At 50.1% G+C, this 27,100-nt stretch overlaps 1 protein-coding gene across 4 annotated transcripts in view; it reads right to left on the bottom strand.

The window, feature by feature from the left end:
- SNAP47 (synaptosome associated protein 47) overlaps positions 1-27,100 on the bottom strand; it is a 119,953-nt gene that overhangs the window by 19,300 nt on the left and 73,553 nt on the right. For 2 of the 4 annotated variants that reach the window (XM_064279651.1, XM_010600727.3), the window contains one exon: positions 20,078-22,649. The exons of 1 other annotated variant lie outside the window; for it this stretch is intronic. In XM_064279651.1, coding sequence (XP_064135721.1) covers positions 22,503-22,649 — 147 coding nt within the window. In that variant the 3' untranslated portion in view covers positions 20,078-22,502. Of the gene's footprint in view, positions 1-20,077; positions 22,650-27,100 lie in introns of those variants that run through there. One more of the 4 variants, XM_023540348.2, reaches the window with a different exon arrangement.

Consider the following 27,100-nt stretch of genomic DNA (forward strand, 5'->3'; position numbering starts at 1 on the left):
TTTATGCTGAGCACATAATCTGAGACACTTATGAAGAATGGGGCATCAGGATTGGAGGAAGACTCAGTAACAACCTGTGTTATGCCAATGACACAACCTGGCTTGCTGAAAGTGAAGAGGACTTGAAGAACTTACTGATGAAAATCAAAGACCACAGCCTTCAGTATGGATAACACTTCAACATGAAGAGAACAAAAATTCTCACAACTGGACCAATGAGCAACATCATGATAAGCAGAGAAAAGACTGAAGTTGTCAAGGATTTCATTTTACTTGGATCCACGATCAACACCCATGTAAGACGCATTGCATTGGGCAAATCTGCTGCAAAAGACCTCTTTAAAGTGTTAAAAAGCAAATATGTCACTTTGAAGACTAAGGTGTGCTTGACCCAAACCATGGCATTTTCAGTCACCTCATATGCATAAGAAAGCTGGACAATGAATAAGGAAAAAAGAAGAAGAATTGATGCTTTTGAATTGTGGCATTGGAGAAGAATATTCAATATACCACGAACTGCCAAAAGAACAAACAAATCTGTCTTGGAGTAAGTACAACCAGGATGCTCCTTAGAAGCAAGGATGGCGAAATTACGTCTCACACACCTTGGACATGTTGTCAGGAGGGATCAGTACCTGGACGACATCATGTTTGGTAAAGCAGAGGGTCAGAGAAGGAGCGGGAGACCCTCAATGAGATGAACTGACACAGTGGCTTCAACAATGGGCTCAAGCATAACAACGATTGTGAGGATGGGGTAGGACCAGACAGTGCTTCATTCTGTTGCACACAGGGTCGCTATGAGTCGGAACTGACTCAACGGTACCCAACAACAAGTATAGATATTTATTTCATTAAACCCCGAAATCAAACCTACTGCTGTCGAGTTGATTTGGACTCATATTGACCCTATAGGACAGAGTAGAACTGCTCCGCAGGGTGTCGAAGGCTATAAATCTTTTCAGAAGCAGACTGTCACGTGCTTCTCCTGCGGGGCAGCTGGTGGGTTCAAACCACTGACGTTTTGTTTGGCATCCAAGCACTTTAACCACTGCACCACCAGATCTTCTATCTATTTAATTAGTCCTATTATATTTATGTTTTCCTTTTAGAAAATCTTATATATCTTAACATATACAATATGCTACAAAATTGGAAATATGTAATTAAGTGTTAGAAGAGTTAAATTAAATTTCTATATCCAAAGACTGAAGGAAACATTACAAAAATATTGTTACACTTTTATTTGCATACATTAGTTGCTCCAACTCAAAGTGACCTTACTTGTGACAGAACAGTCCTGCACTATCTTCATGATCGTTGATATGTTTCAGGCCAGAGTTGTGGCTATCACGTCACTTAATTTCATTGAGTTTCCTTGTTTTCACTGACCTCTATTTTACCAACGATGTCCTTTGCTAGCAAAATAGTCCTACTTTTATTAATTACTATTAAATGGTCCTACTACTAACTGCCACTGTTTGTTAATCCTATCATTGTTTTAAATAATAGCATTTATGTAAAAGAAAATAATAGAGAATTATATATAATAATAATATATGGAACAATAGATATTCTATATATTATACAATAACAATTAAAAAAAAAACCTGTCGAGGCGATTCTGTCTTAAAGCAACTGTAATGGTTTAAGTTGTGTGCCATCTTTGCTGGGCCATGATTTTCGGTGATTTGATAGTTGGATGACGGTGTGATCACTTCCATGATGAGATTTGATATAATGTGATCACCTCCATGTTGGGATCTGCTGTGAGTGGCCAGTCAGTTGGAAGGGAGTTTCCTCGGGCATGTGGCCTGCATCCAATGTCAGTGGATATTCTGGCAAGTCTTGTGGGCTTTTGCTCATTCTGGATCCTGCAGCTGGCTCCTGTTCATCTCATCTCTGGTTCTTCGGACTTGAGCTAGTAGCTTACCTACAGTCTTGCCTGCTGATCTTTGGGATTTGTCGAGCTTCACAGCCTGTGAGCAAGAGCCCTGCTCTCCGACCTGCCGATTTTGGGTTTCCCAGACCCTATGGGCCACATGAATCAGAAGAAGCGTCTATCCTGGCCCACGGACTTGGGACGTTCCAGCCTCTACAAACTGTGTGAGCCATTTCCTTGATATAAATCTCTCTCTCTAAATATATTTATACACTTTACGGTTTTGCTCCTCTAGAGAATCCAGTGTAAAACAGTGACCCTATAGGACAGAGTAGAACTGTCCCATAGGGTGTCCAAGGAGTGGCTGGTGGATTTGAACTGCTGTTCTTTTGGTTAGCAGCCAAGCTTTTAACCACTGTGCCACGAGGGCTCCATAATTAGAACAGATTAGAATAATATAGAATATAGATTACAATATAGAATATAGAACATTATGAAACACTGAATAATAGATATAAATAATATCTATGCCAGTGCCAGAGGCTTGTAGAATATATAACATAGAATAATACATAATTTCAATAAAAACATTTCCTTAATATTTTTATGCCAAACTCAAACACATGTGCATAATTAGTAATTATATATTATTATTTTTTGTCTGGTGTGACTGTGTCACTACTAGTGGTTTTCTACAAAATCAGTCATCCTATTTGAGCATCAAAGCAAGAAAGACAGACGAGATCACACCGTTATCACTGATTGGTGCCACCGCATGGGAAAGGACGTTTCAAGGAATAGTCATCTGCCTGGTGCAGGACCATGACACAGGAGGTAGGCGCCAAATCCAGGCCTGGGGTGGTGAGAGCTGGTGGGGGAGGGCACCACCCCCGATGACAGAGCAGACTGTCCAGCTGCGGTCCCTGGGAAGGATGAGTCCTCTACCTTTTGCCAAGTGCCCCACCCAACCCTTCACCACACCACCCCCTACCCATACCTCCACACATGCACACCCATATCCATGTACCCACACCCATGTACACCAAACCAAAAAAATACACACCCAGTGCCGTCGAGTCAACTCCGACTCATAGCGACCCTATAGGACAGAGTAGAACTGCCCCATAGAGTTTCCAAGGAGCACCTGGTGGATTCGAACTGCTGACCCTTTGGTAGGCAGCCATAGCACTTAACCACTACTCCACCAGGGTTTCCACCCCATGCGCCCACACACCCCCAATTCACACATTCACACACATATAGCACACACACACAACCCCCACAGCCTTCTATGTCCGTTCAGGCCCCCTACACACACCCACACACCCATGCACACACATGCACACCCACGTTCACTCATACTCACAGCCCCCCCACACCCGCGGATATCCAAGTACCTCCCCACAAACACACCTAACACCACACACTTCTATACCCAATCAGGTCCCCCACAAACTCACTGACAAACCCACTTACCCATGCACACCCCCCCACATCCATGCACACACACGTACACCCACACTCACGCACCCACATCACCATCCCCCCTCCACAGTCTAACCCTCACATACTTCTGTGCCCAGTCACACCATCACACCCACACCCACTGAGCCCCCCACATATTTCCACACCCATAGCCTCACACCCACACACCACACATCCAGCCCCACACATATTTCTACTCCCAATCAGACCCTCACACCCACACACCACACACACCCAGCCCCCGCATATCTACACCAAATCAGACCCTCACACCCACACACCAGACACCCAGCCCCCACATACTTCTACACCCAGAGCCTCACACCCACACACCACATACACCCAGCCCCCCACATCTACACCCACAGCCTCACACCCACATACCATACACACCCAGCCCCCACATGTCTACACCAAATCAGACCCTCACACCCACACACCAGACACCCAGCCCCCACACATTTCTACACCTAGAGCCTCATACCCACATACCACACACACCCAGCTCCCCACATATGTCCACACCCAGTCAGACCCTCACACCCACATACCACACACCCAGCCCCCCACATATGTCTAAACCCAGACCCTCACACACATACAGCACACACATACCCCCCAGCCCCCCACGTCTAAACCCAATCAGACCCTCACACACACACCACACACATACCCCCAGTCCCTCATATGTCTACACCCAATCAGACCCTCACACACACCACACATACCCCCAGACCCCACAGGTCTACACCCAATCAGACCCTCACACCCACACGCCACGCACACACCCAGCCCCCCAATATGTCTACACCCAGTCAGACCCTCACACACACACCACACACAGACCCAGTCCCCCATATATTTCTACACCCAGAGCCTCACACACACATGCTTTGTCACATATACCTTACCCATACACACACACCTGTGTATGCATGTACATACACACTGCGTGTACACAAACACATGCCATGTATACACACACAGCAGGCACACACACACACCAGTCAACCTGTGGCATGTCTCTCCAGGACCTGGAACACTGATATCAGCCAATGCAATGGAGCTACATGGCACAACCTCCTCATCGCCCCCTCTGCCTGGCACCAGGTTGGCTTCCTTCCCCCAAGTCCCTGCTGAGCCAGCTCGCCCAGTGCAAGGATGTTCTCCTGGACCAAATCCCACCTCTGGCACGGGATGGGAACAAGGCTAACTGTGGGGAGGGCCCCATCAGTCTCCTGACAAGCCCTGGCATTTAGGACCTGAGGAGACAGATGGGTCTGGTCTGAAGGTGGGCTCAGCTAGTGGACTCAGCAGCAGGGCCAAGGGGAGCTTCCCGCGGCCCTGTTGATGTCAGCCTGGGCTGTGAGGGCTGTCTGCTTCCAGACATGCTTATCTGGGGGCTCCACACAGTGTGAGCAGGGTCTCATGTGTCACCTCAGCTGCTGTTCCCAGCTCATTCTGTCGGGCTCCACCCTGTCTCCCCTCCCTAGGCTGGGCTTCCTGGAGGGTGTGGGTCTTCTCCTTCCCCCACCCTGACACTTACTACAGACTTCCCTCATAAAGATAACACCTCAGCATCCTGTTCCTTTCTCTGCCCCAGCGCCTGCCCTTACACGCACACAGGATTCCCCCCCGGACAGGACCCCAGCCCCACCTCTGACCCCTCCACCCAGGTCCACATTCTCAGTGTCTCTTGTCCTGTTCATGCCTCCTGCCCGTCACCCCGGCCCACACCGGTCAGGCCCTCTGCCTTTCAGCAGCCTGTCCTCACCTCCGTCCAAGTCTCCAGCACAGGCTGTGAGCTCCTGGAGGGCAGCCCACACCCCGCAGGGCCCATGCACACTGGCACACAGGGCACACTCAACAAAGAGCGGCCAAAACGTGCACGCAACAAAGAACTTACCTGGATCCTTTTCGGCACCATACAGATAGTGGGGCTGTGTGAAAATAGGTTTCAATCTGTACCTCATTTTTATCAGACTCTGAACATAAGGAAAGAATTAAGCTTTTAAGAGATATCATTTCCAAATCTAAGCAACGATTTTTGTTTTGGAACCTTCTCCTTTGAAAATCATGGCAAGTCGATACTGACAGGCCTGCTTTCTTCTAAAATTGCACTGCGATTTATTTATTTATCCAGGCCGTGCACCCGCTGGGATGGCATCTGAGATAAACATCCGCTTTTCGTGAGTCTGTGATTTCTTCACGCCCGACACACGGTCCCTGCAGTCATACAAACGCAGCTGTGCCAGCTCTCTGCCTGACACCAGGGCCTGGTCGGCCCAAGCTTGGCAAGCAGTCCTTCCTTCCCCCTGGGGACGAGCACCAGGCCAGGGCTGAGCTTGCTGCCCTTCCCTGCCCTGGTCGGCCCTGACTGGCACACGTGGGTGCGTTCTCACACCCCTTGTGTCCTCAGGACTGAGGTGGGCTACACTGCCTGTCTGCTGGGCTAGGCCCTGTGCTTGTCCCAGGAGTTGGGCCGGCCATCCAGCCTCTTCTTTAGCAGAAAGGCAGCCTTGCCACTCCTGCTCCTTCCCCAGGACCTTCCTCAGTTGGCTGCTTTCAGGGCCTTCTCCACCTTTCCCACCTCATGCCAACACACTTCTGCTCAAAGATGCACACAAGTTAGGGGCTTCAAGCTTTAAGGGCAATAAAAAGTAATTTCCAGCAGCAACACTTTTAGGACCCTTTATCTTTGCTTTCCAGCTCAACAGACTGCTAATGTCAGAGACATGGGACTGGGCGGGGAGGTGAGGAGGCAGGGCCTGATTCCAGCCCCACAGGCTCCAACTGGGCTGGAGAGGCTGCTCATGCGCACACGGCCATGGTTCTACCACGTGGAGTGGAGACCGTGTGCCAGACATGCCTTCCCCAGCACTGGTAAACATCATCCTCCCTCAGCAATCCTCCAGCAGCCCGAGGCTAGCAGACGTGGCCCCTGGCAAGGAGGAGAGGCTGAGGCTGCTAAAGGCTGGCTAGGCCTGTCCCACAGCCAGCCTCCCCCGCCTTAGGCTCCCGGGGCCTCATCACCTCTGGGCCTCCAAACCCTGGCAATGCAGGTGCTCCCCTTGGCACCTGCTGGGAACTCACCGCCTGCAGGGGCCTTGCTGCTCCTTTCCCTTCTCGCTCCCTGTTGCCTGGTTTGCGCCATTTCCCACAGAGGACAGGGGAGAGCCGAGTGCCTGGCCTGAGCCAAACAGCACAGACCTGGGGCCTGTGCCCTAAAGACCCACTGGGTGGCCCGGCTCACCTCCACCAGGATGCCCTCAGGCTCCCTCCCCAAGAGCCACCTCACGTGGTGCAGAGGAAAAGAAAGATCAGAGCCTGGGGCACAGCAACAAAAGCTACCTCAGTCAGCCACTTCAGGTACCCATGCTCTCCAGTCCAGATACCATGTGGAGCCGAGTGCCATGGCCGGGCTGGCCAGAGAGGCCAGATCCTTGACCAATTGCATAAATTAAGGCCCACCAGGCTTGCTTTTTGTCTTTTGTTTGTTAGAAGACAGCCCCACCTGCAGGTGCTGTCCTGGCTGTGCCGCCAGCAGACAGACCACTTCTGAGTCCTTGCCTCCCAGCTAGGGGCCTTGGCCTTGACCCCCTTTGGCCATCTTCCCTTCAGAGCTGCAGTAGGGAGCACACTGACTGCCCTTTCTGAGGCCCCTCTGCCTCGCACCCCTTGCCTGCCTGTGATTCTCCCACAGTGGGGCCACATGGGCTCCGGGGTCTTCTGGGCTCAGAGGTGTTCCCTAAACAAGAGGGTGCCTGCAGTTCCATGGTATGAGGCTTGTCCCCCAGCCCAAACAGGAGTGCTTTGGAGCAGGGAACTTCTTACTTTATGTTCCTAACAAATGATTAGGAAGGCAAACTTTTGACCCAAGAAGTCACCCATGTCTCTACTGCCAGCTCTGCTTGGGGACCGCCCTGAAATGCCTCTGGTGATGGGGAAGCTCACCACTTGTGCTGGACGAAGAATCAGTGCTCTGTGTGGCTAAGATACTCCCAGAAATGAAAAAAAGATGGGGGAGAGTCCTGCTGCCCCGGGGAGCTGGGCTGAGCTCAGCTCTCTCCTGGGAAACTGCCTACACTGGGCCACCTGCCTGCCTCTCTCAATGACAATGAGGTGCCTGGGTTGTGCGAGTAGCTGGCCTGCGTCATCTAGAGGGTGGGTGGTTGGTTCTTTCACAGAAGCCCAGGCAAGCCACCAGAGCTGACACCAGGCGGTGTGCAGGGGCTTGGGGGCAGGTGGCCACCCACCCCCTCCAAGAGGAACAGGTTGGGGCGCCTGGGATCTGATTAAGGTACTGTCTGAGGCAGCAGGGTACAGGAAGGCCTGGCCTGGACTCTCCAGAATGGACCCCACCCTTGGGGTCTCAGTCTCACCCACTCCTCAGCCTGGCTGTCACTGGGCTGATCCAAGGAGATACACGTGAAAGGGGCGGGGTGGGGGTCAGGGTCTTTCCTGCAGACACTGGGCTCTGCCCTGGCCACTAGCAAGCTGGCAGGGCTCCGAGTGCTGAACGAGAGGGTGCACCCGGGTGTCTGCCACGGAGTCTGCCCACAGTGACCTCCTCCACCTCCGCCTGCGACTCTGCTGCTGTAAACACCACTCACTGCCATACAACCATCAAATTAAAACCACACCGAACATGTGGAACAGATCACAGCGTTTCCGTGGGTGGGGCTGTTTATTCACCCCAGGCTTCCTAACTGTAGTCAATGGAGCAGAGCAGCCCCACCCTGCACTCCTCGCAGTTGCTATGGCCATGTGTCCGGGCGCCCTCCCACTCTCCTCGGAGCTGCCCTGGCCCAGCAGGTCCTGGTCCGTGTCACCTGAAGCTGGTCGGCTAGGAACGCAGGCACTAGTTCTGGTTAGATGGCAGTGAAGCAGCCAGGGCTAAAGAGAGCAGAGGGGTGGCTTCATCTCCTCTACTGCATCCCTTGCACAAATGGGCTTGATTTGTTCCCTTCATCCTAGCCAGTCTCTCCTCCCTTCAATACAATGAGGTAGAGAAGGGGGGTTCCACCCATATCCCTCACTCATTCCCGCAGCGCAACTGGGCTCCTGGAACAAGCACAGCGGTTTACAAGGCACCTTCCTGGATTGTCTGCCTGACCTCCTAGAACACATAAGGACACTAAAGGCAGAAGAAGGGGGCAGAGAGAGCTGGTAAGCCTACCCGTCAGGCAACGTATGCCAGGCCCCAGGCCGGGAGTTTTGCCTCCTCGTGCCGTTGAGCTATCAGAACTGCATGTGGGCAGCATCGATACCCCACATTGTAGATGCAGTAACTTTCCCAAGGCCCCCAAGCAGAGCAGTAGAGCCAGAACCCAGCAATGGTGGGCCCACTCCCCATGGTTGGATGAGGGGTGAGGACTTTCCTGGATGGTGGGAATGCAGAGGAGCAGATTCTACGATGTTCCAGATTCCTGCCCTTGGTGTACACACACCTTCTCCCAGTGATTCTAATACTCATCTAGGTGCTGCTTTAAAGGGTCTTTGCAGACGTAATAAAAAATCCAGATCAGGGATAATCTGGGTGGGCCTGACCTAATCACAATAGCCCTTTAAATGCAGAGTTTTCTCTGGCTGGAAGAGAAAGTCAGACATTTGAGGCATGAGAAGGATATGGCCTGCCACTGCCGGCTCGGAGATTGAGGTGGCCACATGGCAAGGAATGCGGGTGATCTCTGGAGCTGAAAGTAGTTCCTGGCTGACAGCTAGCAGGAAGCAAGGACCTCAGCCCTACACCTGCAAAAAGCTGAATCCTGCTGACCACAGGAATGAGCCTGGAAGAGCCCCAGGTGAGCACCAGATGAGAGCTCAGCCCAAATGACACCTTCATTTTGGCCCTGGACCCAACTAAGCCATCTGGACACTTGGCTCACAGAAAGTGAGATAATAAATTCATGTAATTTTAAGCTGCTAAATTTGTGGTGATTTGTCATGTAACAAAACAGGAAATGAATATAAGCTCTCATGGACCAAAGCCAACACTGGTCGTTAGCCCTAAGAATAACTACAGACATAGATGAACAGGAGCCGATGGGAGCTCTGTCCTCTGTGCCTGGTGTGCGTCCTTTCAGCCACTTCTTTACGATCCACCCCTCTCTGGGTGAGGAAACCTAGGCTGAAGAGCAGGGCCCTTGGTTCCCAAGCTCTGGCCATGACAGTACCTTTCTCTACATATAACAGGGGCGCATACTGAAGGCCCAGCAACACCCACATTCACTCCTGTCCACTGCTCTGCTGGCAGGTCAGCACATGGTGAAGGTTCTACACATGGAATCCTTTGAGGAAAGGCTGGGTCTCCTCCAGAGTAGAACCATCTAAGTCCCTGAATGGCACGATCAGTTAAGCACTTGGCAACTAAACCAAAGGTTGGTGGTTCTAAACCCACCCAGGAGATGCCTGGGAACATACACGAATTATTATCCAGCAAATATACCTAATGACTAAATATACATTATTCAGAGTCATTCGGCAGGTTTAAGATGCAAACCATCTGGAACCTCACACGTCAGTGTGAATGCTGCAGTTAGTGGAAATATCAAAGGGATAGTCTCCTACCTAGCACCAGTATTACCAATGAACTGAGAGCCTTGCATTGTTGCTGAGTTGGCTGGTGGAGGAAGGCAGGTGTGAGGCCATAGGTACTTGGCGAGTGCAGACCAGCAAGCTGTGTGGAGAGGCCAGGGATACCTTACATGCCCTTAGATGGGCAGAGCTAAGGGAGCATCTTGGAGGAAAAATGGAGACGAACTGAGTCTAGTTCTCAGGAACCACACACCTACAATATCCCCTTGCTCCTTAAACAGAGAGGTAACCTCAGAGTGAAGAGAAGAGAGGAAATCATCACAGGCACACGCTTCCCTGGAGAAAATTTTTTCCTGGAAGGAAAAATACATGAGAAGTGCCAGGGACCAACCAGGTGTAATGGGCCTGAGAAGTCCACCACCTCCACTTCCACTTTTGAATGGTGAAGCACCAGGCCAGGTGTCATGGGAGACCCCAGCCATGCTGATGTTCTGTGGACCTGAGAAGTCCCCTCACCTCCTACAGTGGGCTCAACGGTGGCCCCTAAAAAGATATGCCCACCTCCTAATACCTGGAAGCTCTGCATATGATCTTATTTGGAAAAATAAAGGTCTTTGCAGATGCAATTAAGTTAAATATCATGAGATTGGGAGATCGTCCTGGATTATCTGGTGGGCCCTAAACCCAATGACAAGTATCCCTGTAAGAGAGAGGCAGAAGAGGACGTTTTGAGACAGACACACAGAGGAGAGAGACACACCAAAGAGTAGAAAGTGATGTGAAGATGGAACAGAGAGATGTGGCCTCAAGCCAAGGAGTGCCAGCACCCACCAGAAGCTGGAAGAGGCAAAGGACAGATTCTCCCCTATAGTCTACGGAAGGAGTGTGGCCCTGCCAACTCAGGACTTCTAGCCTCCAGAACTGTGAAAGAGTACGTTTCTGTTGTTTTAAGACACTAAATTTGTGGAGATTTGTTACAGCAGTCACGGGAAACAAATACAAATTTTGGTGCCAGGAAGTGGGGTGCTGCTGTAACAAACACCTAAAAATGTCAAAGTGGCTTTGTAATTGGGTAATGGGTACAGGCTGGAAGAGTTCTGAGATGCATGATAGAAAAGGCCTAGATTGCTTGAAGCAGACAGTAGAAATATGGATGTTAAAGACTTGGCCAGTGAGGACTCAAGAGAAGCGAGGAACATGTTATTGGAAACTAGAGGCAAAGTGAACTGGCTGAATTGTGTCCTCACAGTTGTGTGAAAGCAGAACTTGTAAAGGATGAACTTCGATATTTAGTGAGATTTCTAAGCAAAATCTTCAAGAAGCAGTAGGGTTTCTCCGTGCTGTTTATAGTAAAATGTAGGAGGAAAGATAAATTGAGGAAAGAAACTGTTAAGGAAAAAGGAACCAGCACTTGGTGATTTGGGAAATTTTCAGCCTATCCAGATTGCAAAAAATGATAAAATTAGAAGACTCACTGTAGGGAAAGTAGGCTCAAGAGAGAAGGCCAACGTTTTGCATATGAGATTAGGTGTGTGACTCACGGATCCAAGCAACCATTTCAGCAGAAGCCAGGAATAGAGATGGAATTATTCAGAAAAGATCTGTGGAGAAACCTCTTGTCTAATGGTGTGTATTCCCATGGCATACACAGGACCTGGGAGGTTTTTTGAGAATCTTGTATCAGCAGAAACATTGCCATCTTTGAATGAAAGAAACAGAGAAGGACAAAGTGAAAAAGGACCGTTGAACTTCCAATATTCTGTAGATAAGAAAGGGGCTGATAATCAGCTGCAAACACTTACTGCCCTTCAAGAAAAAGAAAGGCTGATTCTAAGGGTATCCACCAGTGTAGAGGCAGAGGTGTAATTCATGGTCCGAGAGCAGCAAGCTCCAGGCCCAGAGGAGGGAACGCTGGGCCCAGAGGGCAAAGCTTCAAGTAACAGAGGATTATTTCCAGGCCTTGAAAAAAAAAAAAAAAGCCTAATGGAATTTACCCTGCTGGATTTCAATATTGCTTGGGACTGGTAACTCCTTTGTAACTTCCTTTCTTTTTAATTTTTATTGTGCTTTACGTGGAAGTTTACAAATCAAGTCAGTCTCTCACACAAAACCTTATATACACCTTGCTACATACTCCCAATTACTCTCTCCCTAATGAGACAGCCCGCTCTCTCCCTCCACTCTCTCTTTTTGTGTCCATTTCGCCAGCTTCTAACCCCCTCTACCCTCTCATCTCCCCTCCAGGCAGCTGATGCCAACATAGTCTCAAGGGTCCACCTGATCCAAGAAGCTCACTCGTCACCAGCATCTCTCTCCAACCCATTGTCCAGTCCAATCCATGTCTGAAGAGTCTAACTTCCGTTTTTTCTCTTTTGGAATATGAATGTCTAAATTGTTACCCTATGCCTATCCCACCATTGTATTTTGCAAACAGGTAACTTGATCTTTTGTTTCACAGGTTAAGACGGAGAGGAATTTTGCCCCAGGATGGATCACACCCAGAATCTCATACATGATTTCAATGATTTAGATGAATAGATTTGGGGCTTTTGAGCTGATGCTTAGATAATATTTTGGATTTAGAGCTGATGCTGTAATGGGGATGGGATTTGGGGGGATATTGAGATGGGGTGAATATATTTTGCACTTGGGATGGATGTGAATTTTTCCAGAACAGAGGACAGACTACAGTGGCTGAATTGTGGTCTTCCAAAAGATACGTCCAGGTCCTAATTCCAGGAACCTGTAAATGTGACCTTATTAGGAAAAATGGTCTTTGCAGATGTAATTAAGTATCTTGAGATCATCCTAGATTATTATCCAGTGGCCCTAAATCCAACAAGTCCTTATACGAGAGGCAGAGGGAGTTTGAAGGCAGATACACAGAGAAGAGGAGATGGTGAGGGAAAGATGGAGGCAGAGACCGGAGTGATGCAACCTGAAGCCAAGGAGTGCCTGGAACCACTGGAAGCTGGAAGAAACAAGGAAGCATTCTCTTCTTGAGCCTCTGGAGGCAGCACGGGCCTGTCAACACCTTGATTTTGGAATTCTGACCTCCAGAATTTTGAGAAAATAAATTTCTGTTGTTTCCCATCCAGTTTATGGTAACTTGTTACGGTGGCCCCAGGAAACTGATACACCTGTTTCGTCTTCTATACTGTTTGTGGCTGGGCCAGTAGATATGGGAGAGCCCATTCCATGCTGAGGTTCTGTGGACCTGAGAAAGCCCCTCACCTGTGTTCCTCTTCTATATAGTTGAGGGGCTGGGCCAGGTGACACAGGAGACCTATCCCTACACCTGTTCTGTGGCTCTTCTTGGGAGGGGGGCTGTGATCCAGAGAAAGCATGCTGATGGACAGGGTCCACTTTATAGCTGTGTGTCTTTTTCAGTCATCATAGGCATGAGGGCGTGGAGGCTGGGTGTGCATGTCACAGGCTAGTGCCATGCCATGACCCAGGTTATCAGATTAGGGCTCAGACAAGGTACAAACATGTTTTTCTCAATCCACGAGGTGTCCATGTAACTCCAACAAGCACACAAAGCCAAGTAAGGCTGCAGCTTATTCCACGGTGGAGCTCCTTGGTTTTGTTGTTTTTTTCTTTAGCTCCGCCAGGCTTGGGCTTGTATGCCTAGAAGTGCTGTGGGCCACAGAACCACAGACAGATGGCCAGTCCTGAGCTGCTGTCTCGCTTCTCTCCCAGCCCAGCTTTTGCTTGAAGCCCCTTTGCAACCTCCCTGCCTAGTGGCGGTCCTGTTTCTAAACCCTCTCCGTGTAGGGGCACTCAGACCTTGCCAGTTCTGGGTAGCTGCTAAGTTGTTATAACCCAGCTTGTCCCTAAGGCATCCACCACTGTCTCCTACGACTTCCTGATCCACCCACAACTACAGCAAGCTCTGTGCTAGAGAGATATTCTGTCAAAGATGAGTTATTAGGGAGAAGAGTGGTCTTTGGGTTTGGCAGGTAGCTAATGCCTCAAAAAGGAAACTAATTTTTGCTAAGGTTAGAAGGGGACATAGATGGGTGGGTTTGGGATTTGTAGTTGACATCTCAGAACACCTGGATTTTACAATGGATGCTAACCTTGACCCTCACTCAGCAGCCCTGGCTCTTATCTGGGCCCTGCCACGAACTTGCTCCATGACCCAAGACAGCCATTTTCCCCACTGTGCCTGTCTCCTCTCCTATGGAGCACACTCCTCCTTGGGCAGGCCGCACCCGGGCTCCTGCACAGCAGATTCCCCTGGGACTGTTTTGAGTCACTCTCTGTAAGTACACAGGGCAGCGCAGGCACACAGGAGCACAACACAAGCATCCCATTAATAAAAAGATGAAGCAGTTCATCAGTCATGGAATGAGCAGAGTGCAGCTGGGAAGAGGGCCCAATGCTCTCACTCAGGCGTGCCGCCCTCCCTCTCAGGACACCCCTCTCACCAGCTAGGCCAGACTTCCTTGGTCCCACCGACTCTGCCCATGTGGCCCATATCCTGGCCCAGAGTTTCCTGCCTGAGACCACTGTACATCTGACCTTCCCCGCTCCATGGCCCAGCTACAGCACTGCCTCCTACAGGAAGCCTCCCCCAGGCTGTGGGCTTGCTTGCCCTCTGTCTTAGTTACCTAGTGCTGCTTTAACAGAAATACAAGTGAATGCCTTTAACAAAAGGAAATTTATTCTCTCACAGTCCAGTAGGCTAGAAGTTCGAACTCAGGGCACCAACTCCAGGGGAAGGCTTTCTCTCTGTGTCAGTTCTGGGGGAATCCTTGTCATCAATCTTCCCCTGGTCTAGGAGCTTCTCAGCACAGGGACTCTGGGTGCTCTGCTCCCAGCGCTGCTTTCTTGGTGGTATGAGGTCCCGTCTCTTTGCTCACTTCTTTTATATCTCAAAAGAGAGTGACTCGAGACACAACCTAATCTTGTAGATAAGAGTCCTGCCTCATTAACATAACTTCCGCTAATCCTGCCACATTAACATCATAGAGGTAGGATTTACAACCCACAGGAAAATCACGAGATGCCAAATTGCGGGCAATCACACAATACTGGAATCACAGCCTAGCCAAGTTGACACATTCTTGGGTGACACAATTCAACCTACAACACCCTCTGACCTGCCACTGTCATCTCAAACCTTATTCTTGCATCTCAGCTCTGCAGTTCGCAAAGGCCCCACTGTGGGAACTGCTCAGTAGCTGTTAAATAGCACTTAAGGCTACACGAGTAGCCAAGCCACCCCCAGAACATCTTCTACTGGAAAACGCATCCCAAAGTCCAAACAACTACGTTCAGGAGACTTTATCATCTCTGCTCTCTCATAAACTGAGGATCATTAAGAGTGTGGATGGCCTCAGTGAGGCAGATTGTGTAATAGTTTGTCCTTACCTTCTGAGTTGTAGTAAGGTCCCCAGGGTACTGGACATGCAGACTGCTGCCTTCCCTGCACTCCTTTTTTCAGAGGACCTCCCTCTGTGCCTCTGATCAAGGCCCAGCCCTATTGAAGGTGACATTCTCCCTCCTGGACACCGACTCCATGGCTAGGTGGCTCCTCCTGGTCATGGGGACCAGGGATAAAGGGGCTGGTGGCTCAGTGCTGGTGTGCATGTCACAGAGCATCCACTGCTGGCCACTACATGAGGCCACCAGCGGGCTAAGTTCAGGATACATATAGGGGGGTCCTGGCGGCAGCAGTGCCTCGGCTGTCTGTGGTCTAGGGTCCTGGGATATCTGAGGGCCCCAAAGCCCCCTCGACCACCCAGCGAGTTTCTGTGTCCTGCTTCAGCATGACAGATGGAGACACATACTCTGCATACCCACTCCCCTTTCCTATGCACTTTATACATTCTACGAAATATACCCAGTCCACACTCTTACCTCCTCAAAACTGGAACCAAGCAAAGCCGGCCCCCCAGATGCTCCGGTGGGGACTCACAGTCCCAGTCTCCTTTCTGCTGTCCACGTGGCTCTCCATGCATGCTGCCACGGCCACCGCTGGGCATGCTGCCTGTCTGCAGACATGCCGAGAGCTCAATGACTGGTCCCAAGCACCTTGGCCACTTCTTCCAGAAGAGTGGCCCTGCCAAAGAGCCATGGGGGATTGTAGACCTGCCTCCTGCCCAGGTCTGCCTGCTGACTCCCTTGGTGGCTCTGAGCACCGCCCACGAGGGCGTGCTCCTTTCTACCAGGACACACACCCTCCACCCTTGAGGGGCTTGCCATCTACCAGGGCAACACAGTGGTCCTGGAGCCCTGAGCCGGAGGCTCATCTGTCACACACACAGGAGGGCTCTTGTCTGCAAGAAGGCTGAGGGGTTCACAGAGAAATCCCCTCCCAGGGCAGGGCAGTGTGGAGCAGTTCGGGTGAAGTGAGGTGCCTGCCCTCAGCTTGCCTCCCTCCATGGGGCGAGAGAAAGGGGCAGAGCTGGGGACAGGAGATGGTGAATAAAATCCCAAAGAACAGACTCAACAGCAACACTTGTGGCAGCCTGAGGAACAGGGTGCTGGTCAGATCTTGTGGAAGGATGTGCTGAAGGGTCAGGACAGGCCACCTGTTCTGCACAGAGGGCCCCCATGGACTCCAGGGACACAGCGCAGGATCGGCGCCTGCAGCCACGCACAATGGGGACGACCTGTCACAGCTTTCCAAAGGGCATGCCCCACATGAGGGAGCCCCAGGAGCGCCCTGACCTGCTGGGCCAGCTCTGGGACTTGCTGGCGGTATGGCTGGGGCGAGCCACACACCTGGCCTGGGTCCCCTGAGCGCCAGAGCTGAGGGACTAACCACATGGCCCCCATGCTCCGTCACTCTACAGGTTCCTCTGACGTGGGTCTTCCAGGATGGTCAAGAGCCCTCTAGGGTCTGTAAGCGCATGCATTTCTCCACTTACCCCCATACCACCGTCCTTTTCCCTAAAGAAGCTGGTGGGTGAGTCAGAGACACCCTTTTGGGAATCCAGGACCACAAGAGCATCACAAAGGACCACCCTTGCCTTCAGATGAGCCAGAGGACTAACCCTGTGCTTTCAAAATGAATCAAGAAAAATTAGCTCTTCAACAAATCACTGCTAATCCAAGTTTCCAAATGGATGCCAAAAGCTTGAAATACGTGAATTTGAAAATCAGTTGCAAATGTTAAAACCGACTATAATTTGAGTTTCTTTTAAGTTTTCTCAAGTTCCAAACTAATAACTGAAACGGCAGAAGCGAGAGGACAAGGCTGGGGGTCAGGCCTCAGACAACGTCCTAAAGGAAGAGGCTTCCTGTGGCATACTCCAAACTGAGTGTCTGATGCCTCAACTAAGATGCAGCTGCTTTTGACAGAGGGCATTTGATTAAACTCCCACCTTTACTAAACACATATAGGTGAGTGTTTCACAGTCTGCAAATGCCTCAAGGAACTGATAGCTACAGTAATCAAAACAGCCAGGCGCTGGTATAATGATAGACACAGAGGCCAATGGAACAGAATTGAGAGTCCAGAAATAAAGCCACACATCTATGGTCAACTGATTTTTGGTAAGGATACTAAGTCCATTCAATGGGGGAAGAAGAGTCTCTTCAATAAATGGTGCCAGGAAAATTGTATTTCCACGTGTGGAAAAATGAAACAGGATCCAGGCCTCACACCATACACAAAAACAAATTCAAAATGGATTAAGGACCTAAATGTGCCAATTAAAGCCATACAATTCTAAGAAGAACAAGCAGGGGCAATGATGTCAGGCCTGGATACCTAATATAATAACAAAAGCACAAACAGCAAAAGACTAAATCAATAAATTAAAAAAACCAAACCAAACCCATTGCTGTCCAGTTAACTATGACTCATAGTGACCCTATAGGAGAGAGCAGAACTGCCTCATAGGGTTTCCAAGGAACGGCTGGTGGATTTGAACTGTGAACCTTTCGATTAGCAGCCAAGCTCTTAACCAGTTCACCACCAGGGCTCCAAATAAATAAATAGGACCTTGAAAATTAAAAACTTTCGTTCATCAAAAGACTTCACAAAAAAAGTGAAAAGACAAGCTACTGACTGTGAGAATATCTTCAGAAACCATGTATCCAACAAGAATCTAATAACCAAAATACATATAAAATTTTGACGAAAGACAAAAAAAAAATCATAAAATGGACAAAGGACTTGAATAGACATTTCACCAAAGAGGACACTCAAATGGGCACCAAACACGTGAAAAGATGCTCAGCCATCATTAGCCATCAGGGAGATGTGAATCAAAACCACCACGAGATATCATTTCATTCCTGCTACGATGGCTAAGGTAAAAAATAAAAATAAAAAAATAACAAATGTTGGTGAGGATGCAGGGAAACTGAAAACCTTATCCACTGCTGGTGGGAATGAAAAATGGTACAGCCATTGTGGAAAACTGTGTGGAATTTCCTCAAAGAACTAAAAATAGAATTATCCCATGACCTAGCAATTCCGCTCCTAGGTATATACCCAAAAGACCTGAAGTCAGAGACTCAAACAGAGACTTGTACACCAATGTTCACTGCAGCACTATTCACAATAGCCAAAAGGTGGAAATAACCTAAATGCCCATCAACAGATGAATGGATAAACAAACTGTGGTACATACATATAATGGAATACTACTCAGCTAGTAGGAGAAATGAAGTCTTGATACATGCTATGGTATGGACGGAGCCTGAAGACATTATGCTGAGCGGAATAAGCCAGTCACAAAGGGACAAATATTGTATGATCTCACTTATATAAAAAGACAAGAAAAGATAAATGCATAGAGACCAAAGTTTATTAGTTGTTACCAGGGGTGGGAAGGAGCGGGAAAAAGGGAGTTAACGGTAATGGAAATATTGCATCGGTTAAGAGCAGGGCTGCACAGCAATTACAATAGGTTGCAGTATTGTAATTGCTGTCAATAAGTTGTACACCTGTAAAAAGTTGAATTGGCAAAAAAAAAAAAAAAGTTTTTTGTTGATTTTGGGACGCAAGATAAAATCTTGGATGGAAACTCCCTTCCTTCACTCTTCCTTTCCTGGCCCGTCCCCTTTCTGGAGTTCTGTCTTTTAAAAGGAACAGGACTGAGTGTTGGCAAACACAGCAGGGTCAAAGCACCAGACAGCAAGAGCATTTGCTAAGAAATGAGATGTGTGTTTTCCCTGGCCACGTGTCCCATGGCTGGGATCCTGGATTCAATAAGCTACAGCAACCACAGAGGTGACAAGGATGGTTCTGGAGGTGCCTCAGGCCACAGTCGAGTCTGGGGGGCTGGAGTGGTGAGGGGACAACGTATACACAGGGCTTTGTGAGCTGAGGGCTATGGTTGAGTCTGGGGGGCTGGAATGGTGAGGGGACAACGTGTACAGAAGGGCTTTGTGAGCTGAGGGCCATGTTCGAGTCTGGGGGCCCAGAGTGGTGAGGAGACAACGTGTACACAAGGGCTTTGTGAGCTAAGGGCCATGGTCGAGTCTGGGGGGCTGGACTGGTGAAGGGGACAATGTGTACACAAGAGCACTGTGAGCTGGGGGCCATGGTCGAGTCTAGGGGGCTGGAGTGGTGAAGGGGGCAACGTGTACATAAGAGCACTGTGAGCTAGGGGCCATGGTCGAGTCTGGGGGGCGGGATTGGTGAAGGGGGCAATGTATACACAAGAGCACTGTGAGCTGGGAGCCATGGTCGAGTCTAGGGGGCTGGAGTGGTGAAGGGGGCAATGTGTACGTAAGAGCACTGTGAGCTGTGGGCCATGGTCGAGTCTGGGGGGCTAGAGTGGTGAGGGGACAGGTACACAAGGGCTCTGCGAGCTGGGAGACGAGTGTCAGCCACAGGCTACAGGCCCAAGCACAGTGCTGGACCACTACTAGCATCTAATTGCATTCATGCACACCCCACCTAGGCTCAGAAGCTGCAGCCAGGCCCAGCCCACTGCCTGTCTCTGTAGCGCCTGCATACTAAATATGGTTTTCACACTTTTAAACGAAAATCAAAAGAAGAAGAATATTCCATGACATGTGAGATTACTTGAAATTCTAATTTTTAAGTGCTACTGTCCCACGGCCACGCTCACATATTGACACGTGTGTGGCTACTTTTATGCTACCATCAGCAGGGGTGACTCGAAAACTAAAGCATTTACTATCTGGCCCTTTACAGAAAGCACGCTGACCCCTGCCCTAAACAAACAAAAGAACCTGCAGTTTTTGATGAAATGTCAAAGCAGTTTTATTTCGGTTCATTGTTGGTATTACAGGTGCACTAAACATGGGTTTTGCATTTTGCTTTCTTTATATACTCTGTAACACGGAGCTCAAAGCAAGCTTTATGTGGAAACACATTTATAAAGTGCAGATACCTGAGGGGTGACACCAAAACTAAGGGCATTCATTCCATGCACACTAGGTGAAAGGGCCGGTGCTGTTTGGTGCGGGAATAAAGCACATACGATGTGGTCGATCCATAGGCAGGGGTCGTGAGTGAATGGCAGGGCCCAGGGTTCACATCTGAGAGCAAAACAAAGGGGATGCCTGACCCCGATGCGTAGAGCAGAACTGATGACAAGTGGCGTACACAGCCTTGCCTTGCTTCACTGTAGCCGCCTGAGGGTTCCATCTACCTGGTCTGCTCTCTGGGCTGATTCCCCCACTGCCGAGCCCATTGCCACCCAAGTGAGCAGCCCTCCCTGGTCCCTTGGTCCTTTCACCCAGGCCCACCTGCAGGCTCTGATTGTGCTCCCTTGGCCACCCCTGCCACACCGCAGGACAGCAGGCCGCTGCAGCTCTCCCCAAATCTCCAGGCCCCGTGGCAGCATCCCTGCCACAGACACAGGCACCGGTTCCGTTGCCAGCACACACAGCTTCCCCCTTCCTGCTCGTCTCCTGTGCCTGGGGTCCCCTGCCTACACCTATGCTGCAGGAGATAGGGACTGCCAGGGCCCTGGGACACAGACCACGCCGCGTACTCCTCGCCCCGTTCTGCCTGCCCTTGAGGCCAGTTCGAAGTCCCCTTCCCTAGAAGACCTGCTCTCTCATTCCTTCCCCAACAGAGTACAGGCCGCTGCTGGACAGTCCTTCCCACCTGGCCTGCCGCTGGGACTCGTCTGCCTCCTCCGACACTTCACCCCTCTATCAAGGGCTGCCAGCCCTCCCCGGGCACATCGCCACACACTCTGCGTCTCAGTCATGTCTGTGGCCCTCCTACCTTCCCTCTCCCACAGCCACCTCCTGGCTTTCTCCCCAAATGTGAGCAGTGCCTACGAGACAAGGTGCCCTGACCAGGCTGCAGTCTAACCCACCAGACGCGTGGACCAGAGAAAAGGAGCTTCACGGAACATCTCCTACATGGTCTCGCTGTGCCTTCCTGGGGACAATTCCTCCCGCAGCTGTTTCAAAGCAGTCTGGAAGTGAAAAGCTTTAAAAGTTGATGAAGTGGCATGCTGTGATAAGGGAGGGGCTGTTTGTAAAGGCCCGAGAATGCCTCCACACCCCTTCCACGTCTCATCACACACCACGCAGAGCCCGCCTTATTTTGAGATGCCCCCCCCCAAGGTGAGGGGAGCACCTGCCATGTTTTGCCCCCTAACTAAAATAAAATACATAAACCAAGCAAAGAGGAGAATCATTAAGTAGTTTTAAACACTCTTCTAAAGCTGGCATTTCTTTCTTGTTTCTGGATAGAAACAGGGCAGTAAAAGCTAAAATCGACATTTTTTAAAAGAATGGTATAGCTACTATTTTCACTTTTGGCTAAAACTGGCCAGTGAAAGGGTATTTCAGGTGTTTAGAGGACAACCTAGAGATGTACTAGACTCTGAACTTCAACTACAGAATTTCAATCTTCCTAAAACGGAAACTGGCCTGTACACCAAAGAGGAGAAAGCAAAAGCTTCGGTGAAGGGTTTGTCTTCCCCGCCCCAAGCGGAGCCGGGAGGGCGCATGGGCTCGGGAAGCTCACAGCAGAAAGCAGGGGGCCCTGAAGAAGAGACTCACTGACGCAGAAGCAGCCTGCAGTGTCAAGACAGGCAGAGTTAGAAGTGAGCAGCCAATTTCTTCCAGAAAGACTCAGCCCTTCCTTTCACGCTCAGCTCGGGGGATGAAAGATGAAGACACAGCCTACACTCGAGCTGGTAACGTGGGGCAGCACGCAGCAGCAGCTGTAGCAGGCAGGTGGCCGCCTGGCCCACCGACATGGAGAGGAAGAGCTCCTGATTCCAGGACAGTGCTGGCTCAGCACCACTGTGAATAGCGTGTGGTGATTGAGCCTGACTCTAGAAGGTGGCAGTGCCAGCTGAGTGGGGATGGTGCGCGAGCAAGGACGGCACTGCCCCATCTTCTCTGTGTGAAGGCAGAAACCCCTTCCTTCTGGGCTGCGCTGCGGCTTCACTGCTCAGAAACCCCTTAAGTGGAAGTCACTATCACCCCCAGCTCCCCTTCCCCCACAATTCTTCATAGCAGAGGTCAGATGAGCAATCCCTTCATCCCAAGGAAAGGGCACCTTCTTGGGCAGAGCTTGTAAACACTTCCCGTCTTTGGAATTACTTCCCAGGGCCTCCGTCTCAAGGGAAACATGCAGGGGTCAAGAAGAGACTGTCTTCACGAGCAGCCCCACCTGCACTTCCTTCTCCCGCTACGTCAGTCTTTTCATCCGTCGGTTGTGCTTGTCGATGATGAGGGTCGCCCTGTCCACAGATGAGCTGATGCCATCCAAAGCCTCATCCTGTCTCTCCAGCTCTACCTCCGTGTCCAAGGCGAGACTCTTCAGCTTCCTCAGGATCTGGGAGAGGAGCACAAAATGACAGTAGATGGTGCTTAACACTCTAGATAATGCGTAATGACTTTTTCTTCCATCAGTTTTACAATATTTAAGAAACGTTATTTAGTGATTTAAATGAAGTGTTCTTGTGCTTGTGACCTGAGGGGGGCAGTGTGTCAATGAGGACAATGAGCACCTCTATCAGGAGACAGAGTCCTTATGACAGTGTGCAAAGGGTCCTAGAGGTCACATGTCTGGGTCTGGAGGTCAGAGGGTCAGAGGGTCAGGGTCTCGGCTCTCTGGCCTTGAGCAAGGTGCTCAGTGTCAGCCTCCTTACCTGTGGAGCAGGCTGCTTGCTGTGGAGGCTGTCTCGGGAGGACGCACTTGCCCTCTGCCCTGCTCCTGCCTGCACTCAGAGGAGGCCATCGGAGCAGGGAGGTGGCTGTGCAGTCCTGGGTGCACCATCCACCCGCGACCAACATGCTGGCCAATGGCACCCCTGGTGGGCACCACTACTTCTGATCACAGTGGGTCCCTGCACACGCTCAGCGTGGCAGCTGGGCACAGAAGGCAGCATGCAGGATCACAGCTTCGAAACTTATGTTTCAGTTCCTGTTCTCACCCACTCTTCTTTTCATCACCTGTCTGTGCCCAGGTACCTAACTGCATACTGAAGCTGGAAAAACAAGATTTACAAAGAAAGGCAAAGCCCTTTTCCTGTCTATATGTTTGTAATATTTTACAAACAAATACAAAAAGACAAAACACAACCCAAAGTGGTGGAGGAGTTCACATCACACACACCCATCACAGGGTTGCAAGATCACACAGCTTTCTGAGACACGCTGGAGCTCATGCCTGGAAAAGGTGACTCGGGGGTTCCAGGCCACACCACACCCAGGATCTGCTCCGACAGAGTGGGTGGGAGTGGAGAAAGCACCAAAGAGGCGTCCAAGGACTGGTGGGGCTGAGGACACGTCAAGGGACTAGAGAGATGCTGGCTGAGCGTGGAGACCACTGAGCCCTGCGGTGGCATTACACACGGATCTCACACGGGGACTCCTGGAGAGACAGCAGCACCTCACAGGGGCAGGAGGGCCACTCAAGTGTGGTGGACTAGGGAGACCCATCAGTCTCATCTGCAGTTCTCCAGGCCCCCCCATTTCTATGACTCACGTCATACTTCATGTATTTTTATAAACAAGAGTAACCATTTTATTACAATTCTATTGAGATTAATCACATTGTTAAATGTTACTTAAACTACGCACTTGCTGAGCCTGGGTTTTAAAATTTAATATGCTCAAGCTGACAACAAAAAAGGTACGTTTAAAAAGAAATCTTCATGACCAACCATTTGCAATAAATGTTAACGCGCTCTCTTTAGGGAAAGTCACAGATCACTGCTTAGGTCAAGAAAAAGGAATTGCAGAATTTGAATCAATACGGAGGAACCCTCAATACCATGTTTACTAACTCCCAGGGCGTCAACGCGTCTGAAGATACATTCAGCGCACCTTAGCACAAAGGTAAGGAATACCAGCGGCGAACAGCTGTGCCGACGATTTCAGCGCAACCCTAGCTCTGACCCACTGATCATGTATCATATCCATCCTGAAAAGCAGGCCCCACCCAGGCTCTCCCAGGTGATGGGAAGGGAAGCCATGTCAGGAAGCTCTGTGCTTCACAGGTGAGGTGTGACTGACTCAGTGTCCTACAACAATCCTGCGCAGTGCCACTGCCAGAAAAGGTAGCAGCCCCACCCCACCCAAGAGCAAGCTGGGTCCCACCTGCGGTAGCCACGCGCTAAGCCAAAGGCACCTGAGCCTGACATCGGGAGGCACGCCTCACTTCCAGTCTGACCAGGAGGGCTTGGGCAGTGCGCTCTTTACACCTGCACTTCGTCCGGTTGATGAGAAACCAAATCAAGGCGGCGAGATGGTCAGAATGCTAGGAGGACAAGAAGATCCTCCTTGTTCCAGAGGACTGGTGAGGCTCAAATGAGATCACAAATGTGAACAAGCTGTGAAAACTATAAAGCACTATGTAAGGGTCCTAGCAGCCAAGTCTCAGAATGTTTAAACTAAAGGAGCCTCGGGCCACCGGGCCCAGCTCCCCACCCTCACTTTGTAGCAGGAGACAAGGGCACTGAGATCTGAAGCCATTTAAGGTCATACAGCAAGCTGGTGACAGAGGCAGGACCTAACCCCAAATACGGCTTTATTACTATTATCTCTGCCATTAGGCTCAAGAGTAAGTTCTTGGTTCAAGTTAGCAGACTCAGACAACAACCTTTTCGCACCCTCTGGGAACTGGTGGAAACTCCATCAGTTGAGTCACTTAAAAAATTGGATAGAGCCCTGGAAAATATACTGTGGGGATCAATCTGGCTCTGGAAGAGGGGGACGGACTGGATGACCTAATACAGTAGGTCTTTTCCATCTCTCATTTCTATGATCTCATATGGCTGATGCCCAAACAGCATAATAAAAAAAAATAAAAAAAAAAAAAAACCATCATTCACCACCATGTGAAGCAGGGTCTCCCATGCACTTTCTCTGCTAAGTGTTCCTGTTTCACTTACCTCCATTCCACCTGGCGCCTGCCTTCTCTGGTAAGTGTTCCTGTCTCACCTCCATCCCACCTGGGGTGTGCCTTCTCTGGTAAGTGTTCTTTCTTGTTTACCTCCATCCCACCTACAGTATGCCTTCTCCGGTAAGTGTTCTTTCTCATTTATCTCCAAACCACCTGGAGTGTGCCTTCTCTGCTAAGTGTTCCTCCCTCACTTACCTCCATCCCACCTGGGGTGTGCCTTCTCTGGTAAGTGTCCTTTCTTGTTTACCTCCATCCCACCTGGAGTGTACCTTCTCTAGTAAGTGTTCCTCCCTCACTTACCTCCAACCCACCTGCAGTGTGCCTTCTCTGCTAAGTGTTCCTCCCTCACTTACCTCCAACCCACCTGCAGTGTGCCTTCTCTGCTAAGTGTTCCTCCCTCACTTACCTCCATCCCACCTGCGTACCTTCTCTAGTAAGTGTTCCTCCCTCACTTACCTCCATCCCACCTGCAGTGTACCTTCTCTGCTAAGTGTTCTTTCTCGTTTACCTCCATCCCACCTGGGGTGTGCCTTCTCTGCTAAGTGTTCCTCCCTCACTTACCTCCATCCCACCTGGAGTGTACCTTCTCTGCTAAGTGTTCTTTCTCGTTTACCTCCATCCCACCTGGAGTGTACCTTCTCTGCTAAGTGTTCCTCCCTCACTTACCTCCATCCCACCTGGAGTATGCCTTCTCTGGCAAGCGTTCCTTCCTCACTTACCTCCATCCCACCTGCAGTGTACCTTCTCTGCTAAGTGTTCCTCCTTCACTTACCTCCATCCCACCTGGAGTATGCCTTCTCTAGTAAGTGTTCCTCCTTCACTTACCTCCATCCCACCTGGAGTATGCCTTCTCTAGTAAGTGTTCCTCCCTCACTTACCTCCATCCCACCTGGAGTGTGCCTTCTCTGCTAAGTGTTCCTCCCTCACTTACCTCCACCCCACCTGGAGTGTGCCTTCTCTAGTAAGTGTTCCTCCCTCACTTACCTCCATCCCACCTGGAGTGTGCCTTCTCTGCTAAGTGTTCCTCCCTCACTTACCTCCATCCCACCTGGAGTGTGCCTTCTCTAGTAAGTGTTCCTCCCTCACTTACCTCCATCCCACCTGGAGTGTGCCTTCTCTAGTAAGTGTTCCTCCCTCACTTACCTCCATCCCACCTGCAGTGTGCCTTCTCTGGCAAGCGTTCCTTCCTCACTTACCTCCATCCCACCTAGAGTATGCCTTTTCTGGTTAAGTGTTCTTTCTCGTTTACCTCCAACCCACCTACAGTGTGCCTTCTCTGGTAAGTGGTCCTTTCTCGTGTACCTCTGCCCCACCCAGAATATGCACAGAGTATCTCCCAGAAGAGCTGCCCTCATGTACATGTGCCACTTTACCTGATGTCCAATGAGGCAGCTGCATCTGTGCTAATCAAGCACGTCACAGAGACCCCAGGACAGCCTTCTCTGGAGTCCGTATTTCTTCTTCAAATCACTTTAAAAAGCAGTACAGGTTTATTTTAAATGGAAATGTCTTTGAGGACCCCAAGGCTCCTAGCTGTAAACAATGACCTCTTTGTGCCTGAGCTCACAACTGGGGAGGCAGGGCTTTTAGGAAGGACACCCACCACTGGAGCTCCACAGCCTTGGGTCAGGCTGTGAATGTGAGAACTCTCAGCACAATGGCACTCAAAACCAGCTCAGACACAGTTGTGCTATCTCCAAAACCATTTGTTTCCTTCAGTAGAGGACATTCCTTGGGTTTTGTTCTGATAAAAGTGCATGTAGTAAATTAGGAAACAATAAAACAAAAGTCATCCATAACCCAAATCCAAATCCATACTTATCAGATAAGCACTACTGGTAATACCGTGGTATATTCACACCTAGCTATTTTTTCCC

The sequence above is a fragment of the Loxodonta africana genome, chromosome 2, assembly GCF_030014295.1.
Source record: "Loxodonta africana isolate mLoxAfr1 chromosome 2, mLoxAfr1.hap2, whole genome shotgun sequence".
Classification (NCBI taxonomy): domain Eukaryota; kingdom Metazoa; phylum Chordata; class Mammalia; order Proboscidea; family Elephantidae; genus Loxodonta; species Loxodonta africana.